This window comes from Lissotriton vulgaris, chromosome 2_1, assembly GCF_964263255.1.
Source record: "Lissotriton vulgaris chromosome 2_1, aLisVul1.2, whole genome shotgun sequence".
Classification (NCBI taxonomy): domain Eukaryota; kingdom Metazoa; phylum Chordata; class Amphibia; order Caudata; family Salamandridae; genus Lissotriton; species Lissotriton vulgaris.
In genome coordinates, this window is record NC_141687.1 from 1,470,840,856 (window position 1) to 1,470,857,102 (window position 16,247).

Consider the following 16,247-nt stretch of genomic DNA (forward strand, 5'->3'; position numbering starts at 1 on the left):
GCACAAGCCACGCCCATTCGAGCGAGGCCACGCCCCCTCTCAGACTACAAAACGCCGCGCTGATCACGAGCGCGCCAGAGATATATCCAACTCCTGAGGCGGAAGCCGGGAGATTTGTGCTGCTATTATTGTTTACTTGTGTTTGATTTGCTCGCTTTTAAAACTACTTTCCTTCCCCCTGAGCACCTTTTACTGGGACTAGGCGCCCCCTAGAGCAGACGCGCAGCGGACCTTAGCGCTGTCACGTAGCTCAGGGTAATTTTGCCGCCATCTCCCCATCACGCACAAGCCACGCCCATTCGAGCGAGGCCACGCCCCCTCTCTTCCTTCTGCCTCCTTATCACTATGTGCCTCCCAAGGACGCGCAGCGGGCGTGCCGTTTGCGCGCCGAAGGCGCGCCTAAGGCAAGCCCGTCTGCGCCCGTCCGCGCCTGGACGGGCCCAGGGACCAGGCAGAATGGAGAATTCATCAGGTACTCCTCCCTTGAACTGAATTCTCTTCAGAATTCCGCTCTCCCATCCCTCGACCCGATCACACATGCTCGCCTAAAGGCCAGCAATATCCTCCCTCACCATCACATGCAAGAGCCACCTCCTACCTCATCTCAAAGTCCTAAACCCACTAAGCTCTCCCCTAACCCCAATATCCTGACCCTCCGCTGTCTTTATCTTAATACCAGATCCCTGGTTAAACACCAATTAGATATATTCCTACTTCTTAAGTCGGATAGACCAGATATACTATTTGTCTCTGAGACATGGCTCACTGCAGACTCCTTGCCAGACATTCGCACTGCCCTACTATCAGATTATTACATCCTGTCAGCAAATAGAAAACTTGGAAAATTCGGTGGAGGCGTCGCTGCCATCATCCATAAAGACCATATGTTCACCACCTTACCTCCCCCAGACTTATCAGATACTGAAAACTTAGTCATTAAATCTGACACCGATATAGGCACCATGGTGCTAGCATTGATCTACCGACCACCTACATCCATGCCTTCCTTCCCAGCCTCCCTGTCTGAGCAACTAGCAGGTCTAGTCGTTGACTATGACAAGGTCATGGTCATAGGGGATCTCAATTACTGGTACAATAATTCGGAAGCTGGACCTCACGCCATAGAACTTTTCGAGCTCCTCTCTAATCTAAACTTCCGTCAACACGTCCTGATCCCCACCCATGAAAAAAGGACATATCCTAGACCACATCTGGTCTCACAATATCCCCACCTCCTGCCCCACGGCCTCACCATGCATTTGGTCTGACCACCACCTATTGAAATTCTCCATCACCACTCAGGGCAACCCAAAAAACCATGCGCCCTTGGGGGGGTCAGCCAGGAAATGGAGATCCCTAAACCTCCAAGATTTCCTATCCACCCTGACTAACTCCATCCCTACCCCGGCACCAGACATCAATTTGATGGATAAAGCGCACACCGAGTGGCTTCTTTCTGCATGCAACGAACATGCTCCTGTCACCAGGTTCTCCCGCACCCGTCGCATGGTCGCCCACAGGTGGTTCTCTGCTGACTTAAAAAAGCAGAAATTAGAACTCCGCCAATTAGAGAGGAAGTGGAGACACGGCTATCACGCCACAGACAGATCATTATACACGACAGCTCGTAAAAATTATAAGAGCGCTATCTTATCTGCCAAAGCAACTTTTTTCTCAGAAAAAATCTCCAATGCCCAAAACAAATCAAGGGAAATTTTCAGAGCCGTAAACGACTTATGTAACGATTCCAGAACCTCTCCCTCTCAACCAGCATCCCAAATGATGTGCAACCGGCTCAACGATTTCTTCAAGGAGAAGATCGACATCATAAAAAATAGCATTCAAACCAACCACGTCATGGCAGACTATCCGGACATCAGTAGAAACCCTAATACACTCCAGGATATCCCCCCCATCGACCCACCCAAATTGCTGGAACTGATGAACCGAGTGAAATCTGGCTCCCCCAACGATCCTTGCCCCCCGCATCTACTGAAGGAAGTTTACGCTGCACTCCCTCAAGGCATACTCCCCATCTTGAACACCTCCCTATCACGAGGAATAGTACCCGATTCCTTTAAAAATGCCACCCTAGTCCCTCTAATTAAGAAACTGGGTGCCGATCCCTCCAACCTTTCTAATTACCGCCCCATTTCCCTTCTCCCTTACGGCGCCAAGCTGCTTGAAGCCCATGTAACCAGCTGCATATCCAACATTATAGAAACATCAGACTACCTGGAATCCAACCAAGCTGGATTCCGCCAGGCACACTCTACCGAGGCGGTGATCCTCGCTGTCCAGAATACTCTAAGGACCAACGCCGACAATGGAATCCACCATGCCCTCGTACTCCTTGACCTGTCAGCCGCGTTCGACACGGTGGATCACACTATCTTATTACACCGTGTCGAACAAGCCGGCCTTAGCGGCGCGGCTCTCGATTGGATTAAGTCCTTTCTGACGGATAGATCCCAGGCTGTAAAGCTGGAGAACTTTATAGCACCTATACTCTCCACCACCTGCGGTGTCCCACAGGGCTGCTCATTATCTCCCCTTCTTTTTAATTTATATCTTAAACCTCTACTGCACTCTCTGAAAAACAGGAAAGTCACCATTTACAACTATGCAGACGACTTGCAGCTGGTATTCCCCCTCAACTCACCGGACTCCATAGAGGAATTCCAAAAGACCATGCTGCACATCCAGAGCTGGATGGATCAGAACCATCTCAAACTCAATCCAGGAAAGACCGAGCTTGTACTCCCCAGCAACAGCGCACTAAGTTGGGGCCCCCACTTCTGGCCATCCTCAATGGGCACCCCTCCATCCCCCTCTCAGTCAGTAAAGAGCCTTGGGGTCACTCTTTGCTCCGACCTCTCACTGAAAACCCAGGCCGGAACAGTGATCTCCTCCTGTTTCTTTCAGTTAAGAAAGATTAAGAAAATCGCCCATCTGCTGACTCACTCCGCTCTCATCCAGGTAGTACTCGCATTGGTCCTCTCGCGATTAGACTTTTCCAACTCCATCTACCTGGGCCTACCCCTCTCCATTGCCAAACGCCTGCAGATTGTTCAAAATCAAGCAGCCAGATTAATATTCAAGAGCAATCGCAGGAAGTCAGCCAAACCTCTGTTAGCCTCCCTTCACTGGCTCCCTGTAGCCCAACGGATTACCTTTAAGATAGGCTGCATAATCTTCAAGGCTCTCCACGGAAAAAGCCCCAGGTTCGTCAATCAACTCATAAATAAATACGAACTGGCCCGAGACCTTCGCTCTGCCCACCTTTCCCTCCTCACGTTGCCGACATTTAAAAAGAAACGACTTGGCGGATCCTGTTTCGCATACCTCGCCCCAAAAACCTGGAATTCCTTGCCCCTGTCTATTCGGAACTGTACTAAGCTGACAGAGTTTAGGGGAGCTCTGAAGACCTGGTTATTCAAACAAGCGCACGGTTAGAGCATTGTTACCATCTGTCTCTTCATTTACCATCTGCCTCATTCAGCGCCATGAAACCCCTGGGTGAACGTGCGCTTAACAAGTTCCGAATAACATAACAAATATGCCAACTTCCAAAAGTGGCGCTTCTAGACTAGACACAATCATGCCGCATATATCATTTTGCAGCATTCATTCTCACGAGTTCATACATACCAAACTCGCCCCTGCACTCCCCACACATCAGGAACTACCATGGGCATACATATTCCCCATTCATTCCTATGGGAGGGCAGGTCACTCACTACTCATTCACAGAGAGCTCAAGCACTTTACACTGTACGACAGTGAAAAAGTGCACAGAGGCCTAAAATCACCAACACCAGGTTCCATAAACAGGCTAGGAAAAATCAAAAAGTCTAGGGGTGAACCTGCCCAACGGGCCGGGTCCAACACAACCCCCTTCCAGCCAAAACGCAGGGTAGACGAATCACTCCACTGATGGGCTTCCTTGCTTTGGGCGACAAAACACGGACACGGTCCCGCACAGCAGGAACACCTTCCGGTTTTACGCCACTCTGAACCCACCTGGTTACCTCCAAACAATAACTCTCTGACACAACTAGGATACCCCACTGGTACTCCCTAGCCATCCATAGCCAAGACCAGGCCGTAGGCCATCCAAATCACAGGTCCTAACTAATCCACAGAGTGGGGGGTAGTAACCCCTGGCACACAATAGCCATTCTCCACTCTCTCTCTCAGTGTAGCTACAACTACCACTGATCCAACAACCTAGGGACCATACCCTCAGGCTGACCAGAGGTCACGGGCAAGAATGCCCCCACCCTACCTCTACTTCTGGGTTTCCGCACCCTCACAGAGAAGCACTCACCAGAACACAATTCTCCCACCAGATCAGGACCTCACTCCATCACTGGTCTAAGACCTGGAAACTATTCCACTTCTGAGGTACAAAGCACACAGCACAGTTCCTCTTCAAGCAGGTGGGGGGACACAGCACACAGCAAAGCCCCCTTTCCTCTACCTTGGTGGAAACAACAAAGTGCAGGTGAGCCCCTGGAAAACACAGCAAGGGCAACCCCCTCAGTCTCTTCAGCTGATCCACTTTGGCAGAGATTCCTCTTGACCTAGAAGTTTCCTAATCTCCCAACCTAAGATCTAAACCCTCAGGTTACACCGGGGTCAGAAGTAAGGACACCGTCCCTCTGCACCCCCTTCCAGTATCAGTATGTCTCAGGCTAGACAGAGCACACGCCAGCGGAATATCAGCGACACACTCTCCTCCAGTACTCCCTATCACAGGGTGATTCTCAGTATGTCCCAGGCTAGACAGAGCACACGCCAGCGGCGTATCAGTGACACACTTTCCTTCAGTACTCCTTCCAGGTCAGGCCACAAACCCAACCCGGCTTTCCCCCCTACTCGGGGAACGACCTCCAGAGGCCCCACAAATGGTCAAGCACTCTAGACGGTCAAATGCTCAGCGAGCCAGGACTTCTGCACCCTCCACTTAGGAGCGGTACTGCCCAACACTAGGACCGCCGGAGTTCTGGTTACAGACACTCCCCGTCCTCTAGACACAGGAAGATCCTCCTCAAATGACCTATGTACAGCTTAGGCCCCTGACCTTGCGCTCCCTTAAGGAACCCTCCAGGCCCTGAGATAGGGTTTCAGGCCAACGTGGGACACACCGTCCCACACTCACTCCGCCTCCACTGAGAGAGGGCGTGAGCCCCTACACCCCTACCATACTACTGGGACCTAGCTGGGTTACACAGTAACCTCTTCCCCTTCACAGGATCATCAGATACACAAGCCACTCCTTTTGGAACCACTCCCTAATGCCTCTGCAAGACATCTAGCACACTGCCAGACATCCACCTTCTTGTCCAGTGCCTCTGCAGGACCTCCTGCACACCACCAGATGTACACCTCTCATGGAAGCTCTTTAACAAAAAGAAAACTCACACCAACTCCTCCAGTTCAGCACATCACTCATCCACACACACCCCCTCCAGACTGGTGAGACAGTTCCTCACTGCCTCTGACTCACAACCTGTCACCCTCTTACTGAGCACCAGGCACCATACTCTGGGAACTGGGAATGGGACTTCACACGCACTGGACACATTTAAGCTGCCACCACTGGATCCTACCACACTGGGGAATCCAGACACACACACAACACTCAGGGAACAACCACCCTCCTGAGCTAGTCATTTCTCCTCACACTCCCTCTCTTCCATCTACCCACACAGGGACAGGATTTGGGATTGGACACGGGACCCAGCAAGGGATTCCTAATCTATGGGAACCTCCCCTTCTAATGGCGTCCCGCCCTGTCACTTTCTCTCATTTGCCACTAAACATAAAGCGCAGAAACACATTTGAAAATGACACTCTTGAGGAAAAAAAATCAAAAACAATAATCCCATACATGTGACTATCTGAAAAAAAACAATTGCAGAGTTTTGTAATGTAGCCAGTTGTCGCTATGGCACTGCGCAAACACAAGTCCAAATCCGCACCGCTGACCAACAATGTTAGAACTGGCTATTTCTGGTAGGCTAAGGCTAACGCCAAAGCCAGGCAGAAACTACCATTCTAGTCAGGGCAAGGAAGTCACACGCCAAGATAACCCCTGCTCACCCCCTTGGTAGCTTGGCACAAGCAGTAAGGCTAAACTCGGAGGCAATGTGTAAAGCATTTGCGCCAGCACACAACAGCAACAACATACTAGGCACACCACAAAAGAGACTCCACACAAGGTTATTATAAAAATAACTTTTGTATTGTAAAAACACATCAGATAAAATCTCCAGGGCAGAACAAAGTCCAGCAAAAGTCCCCAAAGATGCAGCCAGGCAGGGGGACAGCCTGGAAGAGTCCCCCAGCAGTCCATCAGATGTCCAGGAGCTGGGCAGGGCCCAGGGATTCCCCTGAGCCCCAGCAGCAGCATGCCCCTGGCAGATTCAAGTTAGAAACAAGAACATCTTGGAAGGGGACACAGCCCCTTCTTATACACAGGAAAGTATTTGAAGTCCTTGGAAGTCCTTTGAAGCAGGCAGTGTGAGAACCAGCCAGAACTGGTTACAGGGAAGTCCCTTCAGTATCAGGGACAGAGGTGTCAGTCGCCCAGCGGGAGGTGGAGCCAGCTTTGTAGTTAGGCAGGCACAGCCCTTCACTATCAGGTGCCATCTCCTCCCACTTCCCTGGCAGCAGATGCTGCCTTTCATCCATGGGCTGACTCAGACATCCTCCTGGGCTCTCCAGCCCCTGTCACCCTCAAACCAGACAGTTAATCCACAAGCAGGCCCAGGCACTCTGGGCCAGGCTCACCAGCCAATCACACGCCAGCACCAATTTACACAAATATGCCAACTTCCAAAAGTGGCGCTTCTAGACTAGACACAATCATGCCGCATATATCATTTTGCAGCATTCATTCTCACGAGTTCATACATACCAAACTCGCCCCTGCACTCCCCACACATCAGGAACTACCATGGGCATACATTTTCCCCATTCATTCCTATGGGAGAGCAGGTCACTCACTACTCATTCACAGAGAGCTCAAGCACTTTACACTGTACCACAGTGAAAAAGTGCGCAGAGGTCTAAAATCACCAACACCAGGTTCCATAAACAGGCTAGGAAAAAGCAAAAAGCCTAGGGGTGAACCTGCCCCACGGGCTGGGTCCAACAATTTGTATCTATGGAAACCCTTTTTTTGGTATAATTACTCACTGTATATAATCACCTATGGTTCCATGCTTCACTTGGGGATAAACTGCACAAAAAATACCGCTTTTTTGAATGTTTAAGAAAAGTGACTTATACCATTTTTTTATGTATACTCTTTACATTATATATATAAAAGGTTTGATAAACAAACTGTGCAGAGAGTTCTCCTTGTTCACAGACATTACTTGGTCCCTTACAAACGCATAGCCAGTGTGCATGTGTATTATTTATATTGTTGGTCTATTTGTCCACTGTAGCCATTGTTTCTCTGTATAAAATTATTACCCTGGTTCCCTGTGAGTAGGGTTCCCCTGTAGTCAAAAGTGAGAAATTGGAACAAGGCACGGCTGGTTGACTCCTTCGGCGCATCAGAAATATTCTTTACTGCGAAGGGCAGTGCAGCTCAGTAGAGACCGCTTAGGTCCGCTTTCAAATTAAATGGACACTCCATACTGACTCTGGGGATTGGAGATGAACTCCAGTGTGTCTAGGCACATAACCACACCAAGCCTCCAGCCTTTCAGAGTGCTGAACATGTGCTAGGCTGGTCAGAATGCAGTGCTCAGTACACTCTCACTCTGGGACAAAGGTGCCGTCCACAGCACTCACCACGTGCCGAGTGGAAGGACACAGGGCACGTCCCAGAGCGGAGGCAAGCCACCTCCTCCTACCTGTCATAAAAAGAACGAGACACTGTAGCTGTAGTCGGCGGTATGTTGGAAGGGCATGGCTTCCAGTTAGTGCCCTAAAATGGGAGGATAATATCAATGAATTCCTCTTTTCTCTTTCCCCCGTATTTTTTGTAGCCTAGTGGCAGGAATAGTAAGCATCCTGTGACTCAAGACATATCCCTTAATCTCACAGCTGCTCATGTAAAGCGATGTCATACCGGTAGGCCACATTTTCACTAGATAAAATGGCAAAACAAAAAAGCAGTGTTGGGGGAGCGCCGCTCACCGGGGCCCTTACATTCCAATAGAAGACATCTAGCTGCTCCAATTCAGCAATGCTCATTGACTGGTTGGGCTGCAACCATGATAGCAGCTCTGTGTATGTAATTGAAAACAAGCCCAATACCCTTTATTAAAAAAAGCCCAAAATAAAGCTAACCCTACCAGAAAGTAGGCCTATTGCCATGGACACCGAAAAGTTTAGAAAAGCTAAATAAATACAATTAACAGAGCGGGAGAGCGAGAGGACCAGTGCCTGAGGCCGCACCAACAAAATTGGCACTGTAAAAGAAGATGGTTGGGATGCTATATTTCCATGTAAGCATCAATGGCGCTGAAGCTGAACACAGGGAAACAGTAACAGACCAAGAAAAAAAAGTAGTCCCCCTAAGACCACATAAAGACCCATAGCGGACTGAGACAGTAGTTAGTCCCTGCTCCCTGGGAGGAACTGAAGAGAAAAATGAGAGACAAAGATGCAAAACCACTAGCAACCAAGGATTTTTAAAGGACACTGAAACAAACAAATAGAAAGCTATGGGGTGGCTTTAAGCACACAAGAGAAGTTACAACATGTCTTGAAGGAGTCATTATATACAAACAATACACAGTAAAATACAGCAGTCACAAACAATACACACAGCCCCATGAGGTCAGGGCTTTAGTGTTTCAAAAGGCAGTTCCTGAGTCCCCCTGCACTCTCGATAGCTGTAGTGGTTATTCCCATACACTATAGGTGACATTCAGTTTAGGCCCCACTAGCAGTCCAACTCTGTGGAGTCCCACTCTAACTCGAATTAAAGTCAAAAGTGTTCCAGTGCCAAAGCGCTATATGGCAGGCAAGTTTCTGTGGGCCCGATCAGTACATTAGTTATCTGCACGGTGGTTCCACATGACATACATGGTCGCCAACTTTACTCTTCACATGGGCTATCGTCCGATCAACAACGCAGTAATCTTCCTTTACTTTCCTTTGCCCTGCCCTTCCTCTAGAAAGCAGCCGGTCACAGCAGGAGCCTCTCCAAATCGGTTAAACCCCAACAAAGGCAATTGGGGTTACTAGAGGTTCACACCTGGATGTCAGCCACAGTGATATGTGTATCAAAAGGTTACCCCAGGGTGTCAGCCATACTCTTTATTATTCGCCTTCCATAGATGTGCTCTGGCTCCTATCCAGAAACCTCTCCCTGAATCAAAGATCATTCTTTGATGTATACTGAAGAGCCTAGCTCTCCTGTCCTCCAGTGTGTGCTACTCAGCTCACAGGAATGCACCATTGCAGTTCTGACAGGGGAAAATTCCTCTACCTCCATATACTCCTTCAGTCAGCCCCGAGTCTCTCCAAAATGAAAACCAGAATTTTCGATGTATTGTACCTTTCAAAGGCACAAATCGATCAATCAATCAATCAAACATTTGTAAAGTGCACTACTCGCCTGTGAGGGTCTCAAGGCGCTAAAGGGGGCGGGGTGCGGCTACTACTCGAACAGCCAGGTCTTGAAAAGTCTTCTGAAGGTCAGCAGGTCCTGGGTCTGTCGCAAGTGGATGGGGAGGGTGTTCCATGTCTTGGTTGCGAGGTGGGAGAATGATCTGCCGCTGGTGGTCATTCAGTGGAAGCGAGGAACGGTGGCAAGGGCGAGGTCGGTGGAGCGAAGCTGGCGGTTCGGGGTGTAGAGGGCGAGTCGTTTGTTGAGGTATGTTGGTCCGGCGTTGTGGAATGCTTTGTGAGCGTGGGTAAGGAGATTGAAGGTGATCCTCTTGTTGACGTGGAGCCAGTGCAGGTCTCTGAGGTGGGCAGTGATGTGGCTGCGGCGGTGATGACGAGGATGAGGCGTGCAGAGGCGTTCTCTATGCATTGGAGTCTTTTCTGGAGCTTGGCCGTGATTCCCCCACAGAGGGCTTTGCAGGAGTCCAGCCTGCTGCTGACGAGGGCCTGGGTGACCGTCTTTCTGGTTCCAGTGGGGATCCATCTGTAGATCTTGCGGAGCGTGCGGAGTGTGTTGAAGCAGGCGGAGGAAATGGCGTTGACTTGCTGGGTCATTGATAGCGATGAGTCCAGGATGAACCCCAGGTTGCCTGCGTGGTTGGTGGGAGTGGGTGCATCTCCCAGCTGGCCGGCCACCAGGAGTCGTCCCAGGTGGAGGGGGTGGAGATAAGGATGAGGACACCCAGATCATGCATATAACACAGAAGCACTGCACAGCCTTTTATACTAACCTAAAGTAGGCCATGGGTAAGTTAAGCACATAGCAGTGGAACATTACATGATTGAGCCTGTAGGCCTCAATCAAGGGACGTAGGTAAAAAGGCTTTCTCACTTTTGTTGATCACTGCACAATATATTGCCACCACCAAGCTTGTGCTGTTTAACTAGTGGCAAAGGCAGTAGCCGTTCACCATTTTGAGGATAATTTGGGCGCCCCTCTCAGTCAAACAAGACCGCAATCCATGAAACATGCCTTTGCTATGGCTCACACACATGATCAGTGCTTGCCCATGACAACAAGGATCAAGACATCATTGGAGTTGGTGCCAGTCAGGGCAGTGAATCAAGTCAATCACCATGCAAGAAACTTTAACGTCCCAACAGTGGTCGTCAGTGTCTCTGCTGCACTGAACTGTCCCAGAACTGTTCTCTAACTACAGCTCACTGACTAACCACCCTCACTGGGAAAAGAAAAAGGACTAACTTTCACAGGTGGGTCTGCTCCGGTTGGAGCGCAGAGATTAAAATATGTTAATATTTTGAAAACGTTTTTGAAATATGTTGTTGTAATGCATTCTGATCCCTGTGGTTATTGTTCACATATAAACTAATAAATGAAAAATGAACAAGTAAAGTATGAAACCAGAGTTCCAATCTGCAGTCGATCAACTGGTTGTGGGTCAGTATTTTGAATGAAATATATTGCATCATTATAATATTGAATTAACGACATTGCAAGGTATGTATATAATTAATGTACTTAACTCCACCTTTACTTACCTCTGAGGGTAAGTATACATGGAGGTAATAATAGTAGCTGTATACATATCTTGTGATGTAGTGATCTGGATATAGTGAGATACAAGTTACCAACATGTTCTTTAAGTGACTACAGTGAAAACAGAGCAACCATAGTCCATGATCATCTTATTACTTGAAGATTAATTTCACTGACAGCAATAAACACAAAGAAATAGCTATTTTTCTTTTTTTTTTTAATTATCTTTGCATTTAAATTGCAAATCTTGCATTTCTTTCCAGGGATTTTTTGTGGCTGTGCTCTACTGTTTTCTTAATGGAGAGGTAAGTCACCTACAAATATGTACAACTGAAACCTGTGACTATCTATTGTTTACATTTAGGATTACTAGAAGGTTAACCTCAGGTGGGAACTGTATAAAATGTTTCAAATATATAGATTGAAGTTTATCACGGTTTATATTTGTTGAAAGACTCGATCCACACTCATGGATTTAGGCATCAAATGCAATGTGTTGGTTGGAAAAAAATTATTCTCAAAAGCAATATTGTTACTTTTCCCTTGAAACATTTTACCATATAGTTGTATGCCCTTTTCACTGATAGTTACATGTAGCAATAGGGACACTGGTGTAACGAAAAGTGAGAGGGCCTCCCTGCACGGTACTTAGGGGGGCCCCCTCCGGGCTCAATCAGGAGCTCTCCGGCCTGAGTGCAGTGCCGAGGGGGCCCTTTGGAGCTAGGGGCCCCCCCGCACCGTGTGGGCTGCGGGGGCCTGTGTTACGCCCCTGAATAGGGAGGCCCATGGCTGTCGAGTTTCCCAATGTAGGTTACCATCTATTATCCAGTGCTTAGTTTGTAAAATATTAAGTGCAGGTGCTCACAATTTTTAGGAGGCCACACCCACTTCCCCGGCTCCGCACACTTCTTCTAGTGGCCCCAACCAAAGTTGTTTATTGGCTTCACCCAAAACCATAAGCCTTAACACATCAGAGCCCCTCCTCACTTCTCCAGTACCACTAGAAGCTGAAGACATGGCTCTTCATACAAGTACCTCGGGGACATCACATCTACACACCTGCCCAATCTCCTGGATACCCTCTTGGATGATTAGTGTTCTCTACAAATTATTATAACATTATGTAACCTATGGAAAATCTATGAAAACAACTCAAAAGTGAACTCAAATGAGAGAATGAGAATGTGTGTACATCTCACAATACAGCTTTAGGAAAGGTCACTTGAGGCAGCTTTGTAAACTAAAGAGAATGTGCTTGTAGTGTGCTGTTTAGGAAGTGATGAAGGAAGGAATGCATGAAAGAAGGCAGCAGCAAATGTAAGCAGGAAAGGGAGTACTGGAGTGAGGAAATAGATATGTAATGGATGAAAGAAAGAGGAAAGAAGAAAAGAATGTGAAAGGAATACAGGAAGTGATAGAGGGAGAAATTAAGTGAACAATGTGGGATAGATGAATAGAAAGAAGAAAGGAAAAAAGGAATATAAGCAGAAGGAAGAGTTGAGGATAAGACAGCAATAAATTAAAGAAGGGATGAAGGAAGGAGCAGAAAAAAAGAAATTGAGGAACGAATGGAGGCAGAAAGCAGAAATGCACCTCGGGGGGAAGGCTGTGGAATGAATGAGGATGTAGGAAGCACGAATGGAAAGAAGAAGGGAGGCGTAGCTGGAGAGGCTGATAAAGAGAAAATGGAAATAAAAAAGATGGGATGAAGGAAAATAAGGAGATCAGGGGAATGGATGTGAGCACTGGGTCAAGGAAGGGACACAGGGAATAATGACAGTGTAATATTGCAAGGAAATTTAAAAACAAAATATTAAAATGCATTTCTATGTCCTTAACACACCATGCATGCTCGTACAGCACATATTTACCAGAGGGGGCCTTGACATCAAATTAAAAAGGTTATTCAACTCAATGGAACTAATTTTATAGGCCACAGAAAGATGAAAGACTGAGTGGCCACACAAAGATTCAAATGTATGACCCTAAGATCAAACACAGATTCCTGGAGTTGATAGGAAGAGATATGTGTTAGAGAGAAAAACATTAAAGGGATAGTTAGGAAGGAGGAGAGGTCTAAAGGCAACAATAGATACAAAGATACAAAGGTAGACATAGAATGTGAAGACAAATGGGAAAAGCAGAGATTGGGAGTGCAGGATTGGAGAGGAACATAAGGAGAATGAAAAGTGGAAAGAGGAGAAAGGCATGGGGAGAAGAGTAGACAAAGGGGAGCGCACAAAAGGAGAGTGGAAGGGAAAGATGAGAAGGTGAAAAGTGAAAAGCAGTTAATGGTGGAGGCAGCGAAACGCGGACGTCGGGCAGAAAGTGAAGGAAGAATGGAGGCAAGGGAAGGCGTGAGGTGTGAAGGGAAGAAAGAAAGAAGAGAAGATACTGAGGGAGAGCAAGAAATAAGTAAAACTCTGGTTTATTAAATATACAGTAAATAATTATGTAAAGTTAAGGGGTGACAGGGCTGTAGCGTTCTTTGCCAGTCTGATCAATGCATAGCTGTGCTGTCCAAGATACACATTAGCGATTCTTTAACTGTGTTAAGGTTTATGCCATCAAAAGATGTTTTGTGCTATCACAATAGGTATTACTAATAAAAGATAAACTGGCAGTTATACCATCGCAATTAGACTTTGATGGTAAATCGGGCTCTCATGCTTTAAAAAAATACTTTTATTATACGATCAGGCTGTGAGACACAAAATGCCACTGCCACCTATGTCAAAATGAAGTAAGACATTCAACTCCATTCAGAGAGGCTTCCACGCTGCCTTTTTAACTAATAAAGCACAAAATTCAACGGAGTCTGCCCGCTGTTGTTGAGATGTGAGCATATACCCACCACTCTTCAAACCTCCACCCCAAATATAGTGCCACGTTTTCTGCATTTTCTAGGGTTGCCACCTGACTTTTTTCTAATGGCATGAATGGTATTTAATATACTAATTTAATATCCTAAAACTGGTATTCTTCTCTTTTCATAGTTCAACAAGCAAATATAACTAGAAAGCACTTTTAGAAGAGTTGTGCACTGAGTTAAGTATCCTTGACTAATAATTAAGTCATAAAAGATGAGCCAGGTACCAATGAATACATACCATTGTGTTTAAAGTACTATTCAGTATCACATCTGGGTCTTTGCAGACTCTTAAAACAACAACAAACGGTTGGTATTTTACCCTTGGAAATGTAGCTAGCAACTCACAAGTTCGAAAGAAAGTTACCCCATCCATGCAATCTAATTCACAGGTGGTTATTTCTGCCTCTCCATGATGAAAGCCACATTTTTAAAGCTCACAGAGAAGCCGAGTCCTGCACCCTCCTCTCACATAAAGCACTACATTTAAGCGATGCATATCAAAGAATGGCAGTTCCTGCCTTTGAAACCAAGGGCATCGTTTGTGGAGAACTCCAAGTGCAAGGAGGTGACACAAATCACACCAGCCTATCTTTGTGCCACATCCCAGAGCCTTTATTGGTATGGCAATTCAAATACTGTCAAAGTTCACACATGGGGTGAAGAGCAACTCTAACACCTCAAGTTAAAAGTTCAATGTGTGGTAAGAAGAGATTATTTTCCGTGCAAGTGTTCTCAAGTCTTGCAGAATGTAGGAGATTTTAAGAACGAAGACTGCTCGTTCCTCTTTTATGGTACTCTGTGGAGCAAGTTGTTGTAATGTTTGCCCTTTGCATTTATGTTTTTTTTACCGAAACTGACAAACAGTTTAGTGGCTCTAGCCTAGTGATGCTTCAGAGAGACCATGTGGCACGTTCTCTTACCAGTTACCTATATATTTTACATTTTGCCTGTTTTCCCCCTGGCAAGAGCAGACTGTAAGGATGCACGAGTGTTTATTCACCACCTGCACATGCCGCATAGAGTAGACACGTCTGTCCCTGCAAGACCGTCCCCTCACAAAGTATTTCTGCAGGCACAGATAATGATATCTTTTTAAGACTTTGCCACATTAACATGCGTTTTGTTCTCTAAAACATATACACCACAGATGCACATTGCACGCAGTTGATCATGAGAAGTCACGCCTTCTGCAGCAGGGATCGGCTGGGCTGCCCTAATGCCTGCAGGATGACTATGAGTCACATTACCAGAACCACAGGCTAAACATTTCATCGTAGCGTACATTTGACCTTCCATTACTTGTGTCACAGTAACTTCACACACTACTTTTCGCAAGCTAAACAATATTTACTTATTGCCTTTTAGTTTGAATTACGTGGCCAACCTGCTGCACGACGTGCTACTTGCGTCTTCTGTGGCAGATTAGACTGCGGCTGCGCAGCATGCTGGGGTGGGCTGCGGCAGATAAAGTGGGGACCGACTCGCCTGCACCTGAGGGATGATTACCCTCCCGATTCATGTGTTCCCCGCAGAGCGGCAGTGCCCTGTGCTGGGGCACGTCTTTTCTCGGTGCAGCAATGGTAGAACAAGTTTTGGGCACGGTTCTGGAGTCTGCCTTCACATCAGTGTCTGTCCCGGCCCAACTGCCAGGCAGCCCCTTAGGGATCATTGGCGTCAGTGCCCCCACCAAGGGTTGGATTGGTAACGTGGGCACTCGGTCAATGCCTGAGGGGCTGGGGTCCAGTTCCAGCTGTGAGCTGCTTTTGTAAGCAGTCTGGTGGGCCGATTTGGGTGGTTTCTGCGTTGTTTGCATACCGCCAGCAGCCCAGTGGGGGCCCGAGTGGCCGTTTTGGGGGTAGATGGGAGTCCATTACCTCCATTTTACAAACTGGGCAGAGGTGTCACTCCCTTTCTATCTCAGAGCCGGCCAAATAATGTGTGCATACTGAGCGGTGGCAGGGGGCCTGAGCAGAAGTGGCCTCACTTGTTTTCAGGTGTATTTCACCAGTGTAAACTAACCCGTGCATTTTTTTTTTTTTACCCCTGCGCCCCCTTTTTTTAATAAAATGTCGCAGAAGCAGTGTTTTGCGGCTAGCAATATGCAAATGTAGGCCACTTTTTTTTTAGCGTGCCCGGGCCGATTTTTAATCCCAATCCAACCCTTTCCCCACCATGCGACCGGAAAGGCAGTGGCCACACTGTCATTTTGTGAAAACTTTCCAGAGCTCGCACAGCGCA

At 47.3% G+C, this 16,247-nt stretch overlaps 1 protein-coding gene across 1 annotated transcript in view; it reads left to right on the forward strand.

Moving 5' to 3' along the window:
* SCTR (secretin receptor) overlaps positions 1–16,247 on the forward strand; it is a 497,060-nt gene that overhangs the window by 388,525 nt on the left and 92,288 nt on the right. Inside the window, exon 12 of the mRNA XM_086957334.1 lies at positions 11,401–11,442. Coding sequence (XP_086813460.1) covers positions 11,401–11,442 — 42 coding nt within the window. The remainder of the gene's footprint in view (positions 1–11,400; positions 11,443–16,247) is intronic.